Raw genomic sequence first — 16,095 nt, forward strand, 5'->3', positions numbered from 1 at the left:
GGGGCTCAGGGGGCCTTTCTGAAGATGGCATGTGTACATTGAGAGCTAAAGAAAGGTATGAGCTAGTCAATTTCAGCCAGAGTGAGTGTGGAATTGGGGAAAAACCTAAGGCAGGGAGACAACCTGTGGCCAGGCCCTGAGCCAGAGGGAGTGGCCCAGTCAAGGCCTGAGGCTGGGAGCTAGGACCTGAGAAGACAACTTTAGAGAGGTGGTCAGGTCTTGCAAGGCCTTGTAGGCCATTGCTGAGTGAGAAGTGGGAGACGGGGCTTCACTCTGGGAGCAATGGGGAGTCAGTGAAGTATGGAGTGTTTGTGAGAGAGCTCTGGCTCTTTTATGGAGAATGGGCTTGAAGAGGGCAAGAAAGAAAGCAGGAGGGAGAGATGATGGTGGTTGGATTAGAACAGCAGCAATAGAGGCAGAGAAAAGTAGTTATGCTTCCAAGTCCTCAGGTAAGACACTGATTAAAATGGTGCCTGGGTCAGGCCAAGGCCAAGCTGAGCCTGCCCTGCAGAATGACCCTGACCCACAATGGGCAGCACCCCCTGGTTACTGTCATGTGGTCAGTCACTAAACTGCACCCCTCCACTCAACTATCTTTAAACCCAGCCACATGTTTCCATTTTGTTTAAAAAGGCAAGAGAGTCTCTCCCACCAGTCATGAGCTCTTGGATGTCTGAGAACATGTGTTAGTCACTTCTGCATCTTCCCAAAATATCTAATACAGAATGGGTGCTAAATAAACAAGTGAAAGACCAATAGGCAAATGAATGAATCAATGGCATCAGAAGAGACCTTGTCTCTGGCTTGGGTCTAGACACATGAGTTGGCAATGTCCTGTTGCTCCTATGGCTTGATGGGAAGGCTGCTGGGAATACATCCCTCCCCTGGTTGCCGAAATATGCTATGCATTCTTGAAAGTCTTGGAAGGATTTCAGTCTTGCAAAACCTTCTATTACAATACAGATAATCCCACCAGACAAGCACCTTACATGTTTACTAGATATGAGAAGGAAATGAATGAGCAGCAGAATATGACCATTCCCTTTCTATCCAGAGTGCCTGGGTAAAAGGAATGCCTTGAACCAAATATCCAGGGATCTGTGGCTGGCTGGAGAATGCTAATCAATGGGGTGTTAAGGAAAGATGTTCCATCACTGAAACACATGTCTGTGTACATTGCTTAAAAACGTTATTTATTAAACCTGAAAACAACATGCACTGATGCAGAAGGAAAAGGATATACTTGGGGTACTGAGTCTGAAAGTCTCAAATTTCTCCAAGAAAAAGAATATTTCTCTAGTGTCTGTGATTACCTGTATCCTTTGATACAGTAAAGTATGGTATTGAATAAGATGTATGACTCAGTGAGTCTGATCTGACGATTTGCCCCTTTGTGTTATTAGGAACATCATCTCAGTGGGACTGGCTGACCTCCAACAGAGCAGCCTGGGGCAGAGAAGCAGAGAGGCTGGAGGGGGGAAGGGGCTCTGGGGGGCAAAGAAGGTTGAGAAGGGTAGAAAGGAGGGTGCCACACCTGAAGGCCTCCCGACTGTCTGTTACCTTCATTTCAGTACCCTTCCCTTTGATTTCGACCGTTTGTTGTGAGAGCCCATTGATTTCAAAGGGGATGAGTTCTTGATAGTTGATACTTTCTCGAGGATAAAAAGTTATCGGAATCTCCAGTGTGTTTCCTGGCTTTACCACATCAACACGGCAGTTCACCTCGAGATGAGTGGTGTTGGTGTACAGACAATCTATGCTGCAGAAAATCAAGACGAACAGGCGTAAGCTCCAAGAAGTCTGACCCAGAGGGGCAGATGCCATCTCCTTGTCTCTTTGGGCTGGACACTGATGGGTTTCCTGCCCTGCTGTCCTAGAGTCACATAAGTCATTTAAGAGCTGGAAGGGAGGTTAGCAATGACCCAGCCCACACTCTCTTAGGCACAACCAAGTTGCTCCAAGTCACATCCTGAGACCTTGGCTGAACTGGGTTTCAAACTCAAGGCTCATCACCCTTTGCCCAATATTCTTCACTCTAACAGTTCTCTATTTCTTTCTTTTTTTCTTTTTTTTTTGGAGACAGAGTTTCACTCTGTCACCCAGGCTGGAGTGCAGTGGCATGATCTCAACTCACTGCAACCTCTGCCTCCCAGGTTCAAACGATTCTCCTGCCTCAGCCTCCTGAGTAGCTGGGATTATAGGTGTGTGCCACTGTGCCCAACTAATTTTTGTATTTTTAGTAGAGACGGGGTTTCACCACGTTGGCCAGGCAGGTCTTGAACTTCCGACCTCAGGTGATCCACCCACCTCGGCCTCCCAAAGTGCTGGGATTAGAGGCGTGAGCCACGGCGCCCAGCCTGATTCTCCATTTCTTGATCATGCATCTCATGGTTTTATACGTGAGGGTTTTGTACCCTCTCATAAGAAGGAAGTGCTTCCAGAAGTAATTGGGTGACAAAGCACAGTAGGGAGGAGTATATGTTCTAGAGTCAGGCAGAGAGGAGTCTGGATCCAGGCTGTATCACTGATTACCCAAAGGATCTCACAAGAGTTATGTAGCCCACATGGGTCTCTGTTTTCTTATCTGCAAAATGGGGGTAGTGATCACTATTTCTTAGGGCTATTGTGAGGATTAAATGAGATAAAGTGACTGAAACAGTCATTAAATAGGGTGCAGAGGAAATATTCCATAAAGTGAGCTACTATTATTATGACTCATTGTTCAAATAGAAGGGGTCTTAAAAGAGCACGTCCACCCTGCTCCACACGTGGGTAGGAAGGCACTAGGCCTCTCCATTATAACCTCTCCTTGTCTGCCTTACAGTCTGTAGAGAAGGAGTCTAGATAGGCCAACATATAGAGCTCAATACCTTAAGCAAAGTAAGACTGAGATTACATTAAACATGCAAGGAGTATAGATAGATAAGATTTAAAATTAGTATTTCAAATTACATGACACACTTATGATTTAATATTCAGGGTACTAATAATAACAACAGCAGCAGCAGCAACTAACAATAATTGGGCATTTCTTATGTTCCATGCAGTGTTCTAAGCACTGTTCCTAGGTGAATTAATTTAATCATCCTAATAGTCTTATACAGATGGTATTATTATTATTATTTTTTTTTGAGACGGAGTCTCACTCTGTCGCCCAGGCTGGAGTGCAGTGGCATGATCTCGGCTCACTGCAAGCTCCGCCTCCTGGGTTAACGCCATTCTCCTGCCTCAGCCTCCCGAGTAGCTGGGACTACAGGTGCCTGCCACCATGCCCAGCTAATTTTTTGTATTTTTAGTAGAGACGAGGTTTTACTGTGTTAGCTAGGATGGTCTCGGTCTCCTGACCTCGTGATCCGTCCGCCTCGGCCTCCCAAAGTGCTGGGATTACAGGCGTGAGCCACCGCGCCCGGTCATAGACAGTATTATTATGACTACCACTTCAGGCAAGGAGACAGAGGCGCAGAGAGTTTTAAAAATTTGCCCAAGGTCACACAACTAGGGAAGAGTTAAAATTTGAACTTAGATCTGTGCTATCCAATATGGTGGCCACTAGACACTTGCAGTTATTAAAATTAACATTAATTAAAATAAAATAAAAAATCAGTTCTTTAGTTCCGCTAGCCACATTTTAAGTGCTCTGAAGCCACATTCAGCTATAGGCCACCATGTTCGACAATGCAATAATACAACATTTTCATCATTATGGAAAATTCTCTAAAGTACTGATAGACAGATTTGAGTAAACACAGGTCTTTGGGCCAGCCCTTAGAGATTCTATCTCATTAGGTCTTGAATGGGGCCCAGAACCTTGGACTAGAACATCCCACACAGGGATGGTGCTGAGAGGCTAGATTTGAATCAGAAAGCTTAGGCTCAGTACAGGTCTGCTATTTACTGCAAAGCCACTGGCCAGAGAAATTTACCTTTTAACTCTTCAAACCTCAGTTTCCAAGTCTATCACATGAGAAAATAAATGGAAGTCATAAAAGCTCTCATTAGATCATTTGGAATTGCTTTACGTACTTCACAAAGAGGATTTTTAGCAGGGTAGCTCATGGCTATCCAAGTATTAGTTTTACTTGTGGGGACAGGGACCCAGGATTCATACCCACTTATGTTTGACTCTTTCCCACAATCTTTTTTTTTTTTTTTTTGTCTTGGCAGGGCTTCACCTGTGTGGAGTCTGCAGGGCCCACAAGCAGTTGCAGAATCATCTGGAGGCTCTGGGAAGCCTGCTTACCTCATAGGTGTTTCTTCCTTGTTGGTAATTACCAGGGTTTGTTTGTATGGGGGCATCCCAGCTTGATAGATAAAGCAGGTCCCAAAGTTGTAGCTGGTGAAGGAGAAATGGATAGCCGGGCTCACAGCACAGCCTGAGATGCTGCACACAAATGTTGGACCATGGCTGATCTGTGGGGAGGAAATGGCAGGGGGATCATAATTAGAAGAAGTAGGAGGCGAGGGCTCTTAAGTCCTCAGGTTAAGCTGGAAAGCAGTTGGTGCTTTAATACAGGTCTCAGGGTGCCATTTCCAGAGATTCTGATTTAGTAGGTTAGAAGCTTGTGTATTGAAGAAAAGTTCCTCTGTAATCAGGCCCTACATTGCCTCCCACTTTGCTCTTGCAGCAATGATTCAGCTTGAAGGTCCAGGGGCATACCAGGCACTGCTAGTTACTACCCAACATCCACTCCCCATGGCTTCCTTCCTAGCAGGACTCTGATTGGATGCCAATGTGCCTAGGTGCAAATGCTTCATTTTACACCTTCCTTTAAAGCTCAGGATGGCCATCAGACATAGTTCCAGTCATTGAGATGTAAACAGAAGAGGACAAGAGGGTGTTCTATCTTAAATAAAGAGGCAAAGCCTTGCTGGGGAAGTTCTTTGCCTTCACGCTCTTCCCCTTTCTTTTCACTCTGAACGCACACATAGGACGTCAGGTAAAATGGTCATCTTGTGACCAGGAGATGACAAGAAGGAGAACAAGGCTAATATGCCAAGGACGAAAGAGTGGAAAGATGGAAAGAGCACAGGTCATCATCTGGACTCTCAATCACAAGGTAATATGTGACTCATTGGTACATGAACTTAATTTGCTCTTCACAAACTCCTCACAATGTGAATTCTCACAAATTGATAATTGATTTCAAATAAATTATCTATTATTCATTCTAAGCATCATTAGAATAAACATTATTAGAATAAACATTCATTTTAAACATTATTAGAATAAGTCAGCAGTCATTGGTACAAGCTATCATAAACAACTTTATAAATTTAAAAACATTTTCTTATTCAAAGCTTTTATTTTCTTTTTCTTTTCTTTCAACTTTTAAGTTCAGGGGTACATGTGCAGGATATGCAGGTTTGTTACATAGGTAAATGTCCAAGGCTTTTAAAGTGTTTACATTTTGTGGCTGATTCAATGAAAAGGATGTAAATTTATCACCTTCAACTCTTCTGCCAACCAGAGTAGAAAGATCTTGTAACATGTTATATTTCTGTTTGCTCTAAGAAATGTAAGTTCTGAAAAAGTTCTCAAAAGGAATAGGTCCCCTCTGAAGCCACAAACTGGGCTTTTCTCAGAGAAGATGGCTGTGACTTTGCTGCTGAGTTCCAGTGGAGCTTCCTGAACTCTCAATGGCCAGTGACACACCTTGGAATTTTTCATGGCTTGAATGTTTGTCTCCTCCAAAACTCATGCTGAAATTTAGTTGCCATTGTGATGGTATTGGGAAGTGGGACCTTTAAGAAGTGATTGATCATGAGGGCTCGCCCTCATGAATGGACTTCTGCCATCATCGTAGAAGTGGGTTTGCTATGGCAGGAATAAGTTCACTCCTCCTTGCTCTCCCTCTCTCTTCCTCTCTCTCTCTTCCTCCTGCCCCACCCCCGACCTTTCTTCCCCCAACCATTGCCCTTTCATCATGTGATGCCATCTGCCACGTTATGATGCAGCCATAAGGCCCTCACCAGATGCTGGCAACTTGATATTGGACTTCCCAGGGTCCAGAACCGTGAGCCTAAACATTTCTATTCATCATAAATTACCCAGTCTCAGGTATTCTGTTATAGAAGCACAAAACAGATGAAGACAGGTTCTAGTGGTTTTACCCCCATCTTTCTATCAATCACCTTCTTCCTGAGGATTTGATAAGGATGATGTGTTAGGCTGGGCATCCCAAATTTCTTTCCATTGTGGTTGAAGAACATACTTTGCATGATTTCAATCCTTTTAATTTATTGAGGTATGTTTTATGACCTAATATCTGGCCAATCCTGGACAATGTTCCAAGTTCACTTGAAAAGAATGTCTATTCTCCTGTTGTTAGATGAAATGTTCTGTATATGTCTGTTAGGCCTAGAGCTTTCATAGTTCAGTTCAAGTCTTCTTATTTCCTTGCTGACCTTCTGTCTCGTTATATCCATTGTTTAAAACTAGGTATTGAAATCTCCAACTATGATTGTTGAATTGTTTATTTCTTCCTTCAATTCTGTCTGTTTTGTTTCATGTATTTTGGGACTCTTTTGTTACATGCATGTTTATAATTGCTATGATTTCTTGATGGAGTGATCCTTTTATCATTATAAAATTATTTATCTCTAGGAATAATTTTTGATCATTATAAAATGTCTTTATTTATCTCTAGGAATAGTTTTTGTCTGTAAGTCCATTTTGTTTGACATTAGCATAGGTACTCTAGCTCTTGTTGGCTATTATTTAAATAAAGGATATTTATTTTTCTATCCTTTTACTTTAAATCTATTTGTGTCTTTGAATCCAAAGTGAGTCTTTTGTAGACAGCACATAGTTGGATCATGATTTTTCCCATTATTCTGCCAATTTTTATCTTTTTATTGAAGAGTTTAACTCATTTAAATTTAATGTAATTACTGACAAGGTAAAATTTATGTCTTTTTTCTATTTGCTTTCTATATATCTTATATCTTTTTAAAAAAATTACTAGCCAATTATGCCTTTTTTATTCTTCTATTCCTCCATTACTGCCTTCTTTTGTGTTAAATAGATATTTTCTAGTGTACCATTTAAGTTCCCTTGTCATTTGTTTTACTATATTCTTTTGAGTTGTTGTATTAGTCATTGCAAGGAAGATTACAATTAACATCTACATTTATAACAATCTAGTTTGAGTTAATAACAACTTAATTTCAATAATAGGCAAAACTTTGCTCTTATATAGCCCTGTTACTTCCTCTTTCTTTGTGCTATTACCACACAAATTGCATCTTTACATTAAGCCCACTAATACAGATTTATAGTTATTGCTATATGCAACTGTCTTTTAAATCAGATAGAAAAAGTTATAAATAAAAAAATACATTTATACTGATTTTATATAATCTATGCAGTTACCTTTACCGGTGCTCTATATTTCTTCATGCAGATTTGAGTTATCCTTTAGTGTCTTTTCATTTCAGTCTGAAGGATTCCCTTTATTATTTCTTATAGGCCAGTCTGCTAGTGATGAATTCTTTCAGATTTTATTTATCTGAGAGTGTCCTGGTTTAGTTCCCCCAAATTGGCAGAATAATGGGAACTATTTAGAAATAGTTTTACTAGATATAAAATTCTTTGTTGATAACTTTTTTTTCTTTCAGCACACTGAATATGTCATCACACTGTCTTCAGGCCTCCAAAGTTTCTAATGAGAAACCAGCTGTTAATCCTTCTGCCTTCCAGATGATCTGTCTTTGTCTTTCAACAGTTTGGTAATGATGTGTCTAGGTATGGATTTTTTGGAGTTTATCCTGCTTGGAATTTATTGAACTTTCTGGATATTTAATTGATTTCATTAAATTTGGGAAGTTTTAGGGTGTTATTTCTTGAAATAGTCTTTCTCTTATTTTCCTTCTTCTCTCCTTCTGAGATTCCCATTACATGTATATTGCTATGCTTGATAATCTCTTATGGGACTCTGAATTTCTGTTCATTTTTCTTCATTCTTTTTTCTTTTTGTTCTTCATATTGGATAATCTCAATTGCTCCATCTTCAAATTTGCTGATTTTTTCTTTTTCTTTTCAACAATTTTATCCCATCTGCCACAGCTGATTCTTTCTTTTGCCATAAGAAATCTGCTATTGAGCTCCTGTTGTGAATTTTTCATTTCAGCTATTATGTTTTTCAACTCCAAAATGTATATTTTTATAATTTCTATATCTTTATTGATATTCTCTATTTGGTGAGACATTGCCCTCATTCTTTGCTTTAGTTATCTAGACATGGTGTCCTATAGTTCTTTGAACATATTTTAAGTAGATGATTTCAAGTACTTGTCTATTAAGTCCAACATCTGGGCTCACTCAGAGATAATGTTTTTGCTTTTTTGCTTTTTTCCCTGTATATGAGTTATATTTTCTTGTTTCTTTTCATGGCTCATATTTTTCAGTTGGAAACTGGAGATTTAAAAAAATAAATGTGGCAACTCTGAAAATCAGATCACCCCTCCCCCAGGGTTGGTTACTGTTGTAACTCTTAGTTTGTTTAGTAACTTTTTCAGTAAAGTCTATATTCTCACTTATGCATGGCCAATAAAGTTTCTGCTCAGTTAGTTTAGTGGTCAGTTTATGATTGAACAGAGATTTCCTTAAATGCCTGGAACCATTTCCTTAAATGCCTGGAACAGCTTTTGCTGAGGGGCTGTGTGTGGCAGGACATGCCTTTGACACTCAGGCAGGCAGTTGCCAACTCTGCTTTATCTTTCCCGGGAACTAAAGGTTAGTCAGAGGTAAGAGCTTAGGGCCTTCTCAGGTCTCTCCTGAGCAGTAACACAGCCTGGAGGTACACACATCTTATACATGCATGGCTGTCTAGATTCCAGGGAATATGCTGAAGCTTTTCAGAGCCCCCCATGAATATCTTCTTCCCAGCCTCTCCTTTTAAATTTTTCAATGAACTTCTTGTTTGCCCCTAAGGTCAATGCTCCCTCAGTCAGCTGCGGTGTTAAACAATTACAACTGATTGTTTTTGAGCAAGCCTGGAGTCAGGTCAAATAAAAGCTATCCCTGTGAGCTGGGTTTCCATTGAACTTCTAGACAGCTCAAATAGTGACAATTCTTTTAGAATGGGGGCTTTTGGGGAGTTCCAATCTGTTCTACCTCCTCCAGGATCTGATTGACTGCTGACTTTCACTTTGATTGCCGAATTGTTGGTTTTCAAGGTTACTGCAGAGCTGGGATGAGGGAGGAGGGAGAGAATAGGGCAAATCAAAATACCACAAAACTCTCTGTCTTTATGGGTATTCAGCCATTTTTCTTGAGTAAGTACTCCTAGAATCGTTGAAAGCCTATTATTAATTTTCAGAGTTCTGAAAAAGTTGACTTCGAAAATTTTTTCCAGTGGTCTCGTTGCTGTTGAAGAGCAGCATTTTGGATGTCCTTCTCTGCCATTCCTGGTGACATCACCATTCTTTGTTTTTTTTTCCTTTTCATTCAATAATTCATCTTAGAAAATGTTGTACACATTCTTTTCCTGCCCTGCCTATCACTCTTATTTATTTTAATGGGTGAATGTATTGCAATATAATTGCTTTTCAATCCACACTTACTCCCCATCCACCTAACCATTGATGAAGGCTTTGTATTAGACATTGTGAGGCTGTGTCCAACACAGCTACCCTCTAGGAGCTTCTGGATACGTGGAGAAGATAAAGAACACACAGGAGAATTAACCTGCCAAGGCAGCACACTGAGAGTACTTTTGGAGTTTGGACAATGTTAAATGGACTCACCTTGATTCTGAGTTCCAGGTCTGTCAAGACACACTTCTTTAATGGTTGAAAAGACAGGGTGGCATGTACACTCTGCCCTACATCCACAGTGCTGTCGATGGGTGAAAATTCCAAGTACTGCAGCAAGGCTTTGGAGCCACACAGCTCTGCCTGGAAGCTGAAGGTGAACTTTCCAGTGTTGATAAAGTTGAATTCACACTGGACACATTCATTTAACTCCACCTAGGAGACAGAGAACAGAGCAGGGAATGAAAACCATAGTTCCTTTGTCTGGGGTCAGCATTTGTAACATGTTGATGAAAAATATCCTTTGGGAAATAAGGATGGCAGATGACGATGGTGATTTGACTATCTTTAGCTTAATGGAGTCAGATATTCCAGCAAGAGCTACTAAGTGTTGGGGTTCTCTCAATATCTCATAGAGAAAGTGGCAATTTAGTTCTTAGACCTTTGTTGGTAGTCAAATACAGGTAGTTCCTGTATGTTTAACACAAGCACTATTTCCTCTCCCCACCATCTCTCCACCCCCCTGAAAATAAAATAAGAAAAGCATTCACATCATATCTACATACATTATGGGGATAGAGTTGCTCTTGGAGTGTTTCTGTTTTCCTGATCTCTCTGGCATTTGAAGCAGAAAGACTCAGCTCATATTCATTTTTACTACTTTCCCCAGTCAGAATGGAAGCTGAGATAGATAGCAAGGTCTTCTTACACCTTTACCTCATAGAAGTTGACAATGTTAGTCTGGTTGGGAGTCAACAGAGTGATGGAGCCTGTCCTGTCCTTGCACTTGATCTCTGCATTCATAGTGTAGCCCTCGGCCTTGACATTTAATGTCAGAGGGTGGACTTTCTTTTTCACATTGCAGATCAAATTAAAGTTCACATCTCCTTCCTGCTTTGGTGTGAAGAAAATATCAATTGGGAACCTGGTTGGGGAACAAAACAGCAGATTACCTGACTACGCCAATTTGTTAAAACCTTAAAAAATATGAGTCTACTGAATTAGCAGATTCATTATGAGGAAAAGGAAACATAACTCGAAATTATGATGAGATTTTAAGATTTGTGGCTATAGTAACCAAAACAGCATGGTATTAGCATAAAAACAGACACACAAACCAATGGAAAAAGATAGAGATCCCAGAAATAAAGCTACACACCTACAATCATCTGATCTTTGAAAAAGTCAACAAAAATAAGCAACGAGGAAAGGATTCCCTGTTCAATAAATGATGCTGGGATAGCTGGCTAGCCATAAGCCAGAAGAATAAAATAGGACCCTTATTTTTCACTATATACAAATATTAACTCAAGATGGATCAAAGATTTAGATGTAAGACCTCAAACTGTAAGAATACTAGATGAAAACCTAGGAAACACCATTGTAGACATCAGCCTTGGGAAAGAATTTATGACTGAGTCCTCAAAAGCACTTGCAATATAAACAAAAATTGACAAGTGGGACCCAATTAATCCCGCAAAAAAAAAAAAAAAAAAAAAAAAGAAAGGAAGAAAGTTTCTGCATAGAAAAAGAAACCATAAACAGAGAAAAAAATGCAACCTACAGAATGGGAGGAATTATTCGGAAACTATGCATCTGACACAGGTCTAACATCCACAGTCTCTAAAGAACTTAAACAATTGAACAAGCAAACAACAAGCAACCCCATTAAAAAATGGGCAAAAGACATGAATAGACACTTCTCAAAAGGAAACAGAAAAGTGGCCAACAAACATAAAGAAATGCTTCACATTACTAATCATCAGAGAAATGCAAGTCAAAACCACAATGAGATAACATCTCATACCAGTCAGAATGGCTATGATTAAGAAGTAAAAAACAACAGATCCTGGCGAGGCTGCAGAAAAGGGAATGCTTATACACTATTGGTGGGAATTTAAAATCTTTCTGCCACTGTGGAAAGCAGTTTGGAGATTTCTCTAAGAACTTAAAACAGAACTATCATTCAACACAGCAATCTCATTACAAAAAACAAAACAAAACCAAAAACCAAAAAACCCAAAGTCATTCTACCAAAAAGACACAAGCACTCTCATGGTCATTGCAGCACTATCCACAATAGAAAAGACATGGACTCAATCTAGGTGCCCATCAACTGTCGAGTGGATAAAGAAAATGTGGTACATATACACCGTAGAATGCTACACAGCCACAAAAAGAATGAGGTCATTCTTTGCTGCAACATGGATGCAGCTGGAGGCCATTATCCTAAGCGAATTAACATAGGAACAGAAAACCAAATACCTCATGTTCTTATTTATAAGTTGGAGGTAAACATCAGGTATGCATGGATATAAAGATGGCAACAATAGAAGCTGGGGATTATTAGGGGGAGGGGAGGAAGGGAGGCAAGAGTTGAAAAACTAATGATTGGGTACTAACTCAGTACCTGGGTGATGGGACCATGTGTACCCCAAACATATACAGTAAATCCAGTAGAAAACCTGTATGCATATCCCTTGAATCTAAAATAAAAGTTGAAAAAAACCCACAAAGCTTTGACCGAAGTCTCATACCTTATAAGTTGATAAAATACGGGTTACAACCTGAAATTTAAAGCCATGCAACTTATGGAAAAAATAATGGAAGAACATTTTCTGAATCTAGGGCTATTCAGAGATACAGAACAAACACTAAAAGGACAGTCCATAAAAGGACAAATAGATAATTTGGACTTCATCAAGAATAAAAGGTTTTGCTTTGTGAATGACCTTGTTAAGAAGAGGAAAAGACAAACTACAGATAGGGAGAAAATATTTGCAGACCATGTATCTGCCAAGGCAGCACTACCTAAACATGTAAAGAACTCTCAAAACTCAACAATAAAAAACAAATAGGCTGAGCAGGAAACTGGCAAGAGACATGAGGAGACATTTCACTGAGGAGGATCCATAGAAGGAAAATAAGCACATATGTGTTGTATGAAAGGAGAGAAGGTTAGTACTCCCCTTGACAACGAAGGATGAGGCCCTCAGGCCTGACAACAGCCATATGGAAAATAAGCACATGTAAAGATGCCCAACATTATTAGTCATTAGGAAATGCTAATTAAAACTACAATGAGATATCACTACACACCTATTAGGAAAGCTAAAATAAAAAACTGTTGCCGGGTGCGGTGGCTCATTCCTGTAATCACAGCACTTTGGGAAGCCAAGGCGGGTGGATCACTTGAGGTCAGGAGCTTGAGTCAGCCTGGCTATCACGGTGAAACCCTGTCTCTACTAAAAATACAAAAAAAATTAGCTGGCCATGGTGGTGTGTGCCTATAGTCCTAGCTACTTGGGAGGCGGAGGCAAGATAATTGCTTGAACCTGGGAGGCGGGGGTTGCAGTGAGCCAAGATCACACCACTGCACTCCAGCCTGGGCAACAGAGCGAGACACTATCTAAAAATAATAACAAAAAAATTGTGACAACACCAAATTTTGGTGATGTTGTAGAGACTCTAGAACATTCAGAGATAGCTGGTGGAATGTAAAATGGTTCAGACAGTCTGGAAAGCATTTTGGCAGTTTTTTCTTTTCTTTTCTTTTTTTTCTGGAAACATGCCATTATCATATGTCCATTAATTGCACTCTTGCTCATTTTCCCCAGTGACATGAAGATACACAAAAATCTGTACATGAAAGTTTATAGAAGCTTTATTCGTAACAGCCCAAACTGGGAACAATCCAGATGTCCTCCAGTGGGTGAATAAACTAACTGTGGTGCATCCCTACTATGGAATGGTAGTCACAAAAACGAAGAAACTCTCAAAACTACCTGGATGTATGTCCAGAGAATTATGAGTGAAAAAAGCCAATCACAAAAGGAATGTATGTGTCTATGAATACAACATTCCTGAAATGAAAAAATGATAGACACAGAGGAAAGTATTGGATTCCAGAGGGTGAGGAGGTGTTGCTTGGGGGAAGGGAAAAGGGTGTGGCAACAAAAAGGTCACACGAGGCATCCTCGTGGTGAGGGATCTGTTCTGTGTCTTGACTCTGTCAATGTCAATACCAGGTTGTGACATTTTACTGAAGCTTTGCAAGATGTCACCCTTGGAAGAAATTTGGTAAACAGTACAGAGATATCTTTGTATTATTTGTTCTTTTTTTCTTTCTTTCTTTCTTTTTTTTTGAGACAAAGTCTTGCTCTGGAGTGCAGTGAGGTAATCTTGGCTCACTGCAACCTCCGCCTCCCAGGTTCAAGCGATTCTCCTGCCTCAGCCTCCAGAGTAGCTGGGATTACAGGCATGGGCCACCACGCCCAGCTAATGTTTGTATTTTTAGTAGACATGGGGTTTCACCATGTTGGCCAGGCTGGTCTCGAACTCCGGACCTCAGGTGATCATCCACCTTGGCCTCCCAAAGTGCTGGGATTACAGGTGTAAGCCACTGCGCCCGGCAGTCTTTGTATTATTTCTTACAACTACATGTGAATTAACAATTATTTCAAATTTTTAAATTTTATTATTATTTTGAGAAAAAGTCTCACTCCATTGCCCAGGCTGGAGTGCAGTGGTGCAATCTCAGCTCACTGCAACCTGTATCTCCTGGGTTCAAGTGATTCTCATGCCTCAGCTTCCCAAGTAGCTGGGATTACAGGTGTGTGCCACCACACCTGGCTATTTATTGTATTTGTTTATTTATTTTTTGAGAGGGAGTTTCACTCTTGTCACCCTGGCCAGAGTGCAGTGGCGCAATCTTAGCTCATTGCAACCTATGACTCCCAGGTTCAAGCGATTCTCCTGCCTCAGTCTCTAGAATAGCTGGGATTACAGGCACCCGCCAACATGCCTGGCTAATTTTGGTATTTTTAGTAGAGACGGGGTTTTACCATGTTGGCCAGGCTGGTCTGGAACTCCTGACCTCAAATGATCCACCTGCCTCAGCCTTAATTATTGTATTTTTAATAAAAATGGGGTTTTGCCATGTTGGCCAGGCTGGTCTCAAACTCCCAACCTCAAGTGATTCGTCTGCCTCAGCCTCCCAAAGTGCTGGGATTATAGGCATAAGCCACCACGCCTGGCCTGAAAATTAAAAGTTTAATTGAAAAATAGATTTGCCAGACAAGCCTGAATATTGTACTGTGGATTCACATATACAGTGAATATAGCAAGGAAAAGAATACAAAGAGAAAATATTGAGATAAAGGGCTTAGAATTCTCAATGCTCCATATTCATCAGGAAAACAGATATCAGGGAGTAAGTAGGATGGAGATGGAATTGTTATGATCTAATCTTAGCGTTGAAAGCAATCATATAAACGGGGCACTGTAAGCACTGGCAGGCTTGGGGACCTGGACATGTCGGGAGGATGCAAACAAAATGAGACCTTCATTTTTGTTTACCTGGACAGTGGTGGGATCCAGCCTTCCATGGGACACACCAGCAGGCTGTTGTTGAAACCTTCAGAATAGCGGGAGTTGTCCTGGAAGGAAAAATCGAACCCCTGCTCCTCCTTGTTGATGATCTGCACAGTCTCCCTGGCTTCTCTGCCTGAGGAGGAAACACCAGCCCTCAGTGGGGGCCTCCTGACTGCCTGCTGGAGTCTCTCAGCAGACACCGCTCCACAGGCAAGACATTTAGAAGACATTCCCCAACCTCTTCCGCCTTTGTCTACCTCACTCCTTTCCTTTTTCTCTACAAGTCACCTTCCTCCTTTCGGGGATTCCATGTCTTTCTTCATCAGTTGCCTGCTTCTGCTGAGTGGCTCCTCTGCCCTGGTCACAGCTCTCTTGGGATTCTGGTGACACAGTTTTCTTCCCTTGCTCCTTTAGACCCAATAATTGTAATGCCTTCCTGAATTTGTTAATGGGGGCTTCACTCTCCTTGGCTGACCCTCTTCATTGCCCATGTATCTGTAAATAATCCTTGCATCCAATTCTTTGAAAATAGACCTTGGGTATTGGCATGAGTTTCCTGCCCAGGGCTCTGACTAAAATATATTCTCTCACTATCATCTTTTGCTTTCCTCTTGGCTATTATTGGCACATTTATTTTCCCATATAAACTTTAGAATCATTTTATCCAGTTCTCTCCCCTTCCAATTCTTTTGGGATTTGGTTAACAGATTTAGCAAGTAATTTTTTAGTATAAATATGTCCTGTGCAATATTTGGACATACTCAAAATTATTGTTATTTGAAATTAAAATTTAACTATGCACCCTGTATTTTATCTGGCAACCCTAGTTGGGATTCTAATTGGAACTTGATTAAATTTGCATTTAATTTTAGGAGAACTAACAAGTGATCAGATCTCGTTTGGGGTGGATTTTAATCAGATATGCTAGTTTCGTTCATGTAGGTCTTTTCTTGTGTGTGTCTTGTTACA

General features: G+C 40.6%; 1 protein-coding gene and 1 pseudogene across 3 annotated transcripts in view; one reads left to right on the plus strand and one right to left on the minus strand.

Annotated features, from left to right (window-relative positions):
* Positions 1-16,095, minus strand: part of HYDIN (HYDIN axonemal central pair apparatus protein) — a 415,044-nt gene that overhangs the window by 30,716 nt on the left and 368,233 nt on the right. For all 3 annotated transcript variants that reach the window (XM_021932150.2, XM_021932149.2, XM_021932148.2), the window contains exons 73-77: positions 15,112-15,259; positions 10,471-10,678; positions 9,748-9,969; positions 4,241-4,410; positions 1,561-1,759 (exon numbers count right to left, since the gene is read on the minus strand). In XM_021932150.2, the coding sequence (XP_021787842.2) occupies positions 1,561-1,759; positions 4,241-4,410; positions 9,748-9,969; positions 10,471-10,678; positions 15,112-15,259 (947 nt within the window). The remainder of the gene's footprint in view (positions 1-1,560; positions 1,760-4,240; positions 4,411-9,747; positions 9,970-10,470; positions 10,679-15,111; positions 15,260-16,095) is intronic.
* Positions 12,689-12,803, plus strand: LOC116271379 (annotated as a pseudogene).

This window comes from Papio anubis, chromosome 18, assembly GCF_008728515.1.
Source record: "Papio anubis isolate 15944 chromosome 18, Panubis1.0, whole genome shotgun sequence".
Lineage (NCBI taxonomy): Eukaryota > Metazoa > Chordata > Mammalia > Primates > Cercopithecidae > Papio > Papio anubis.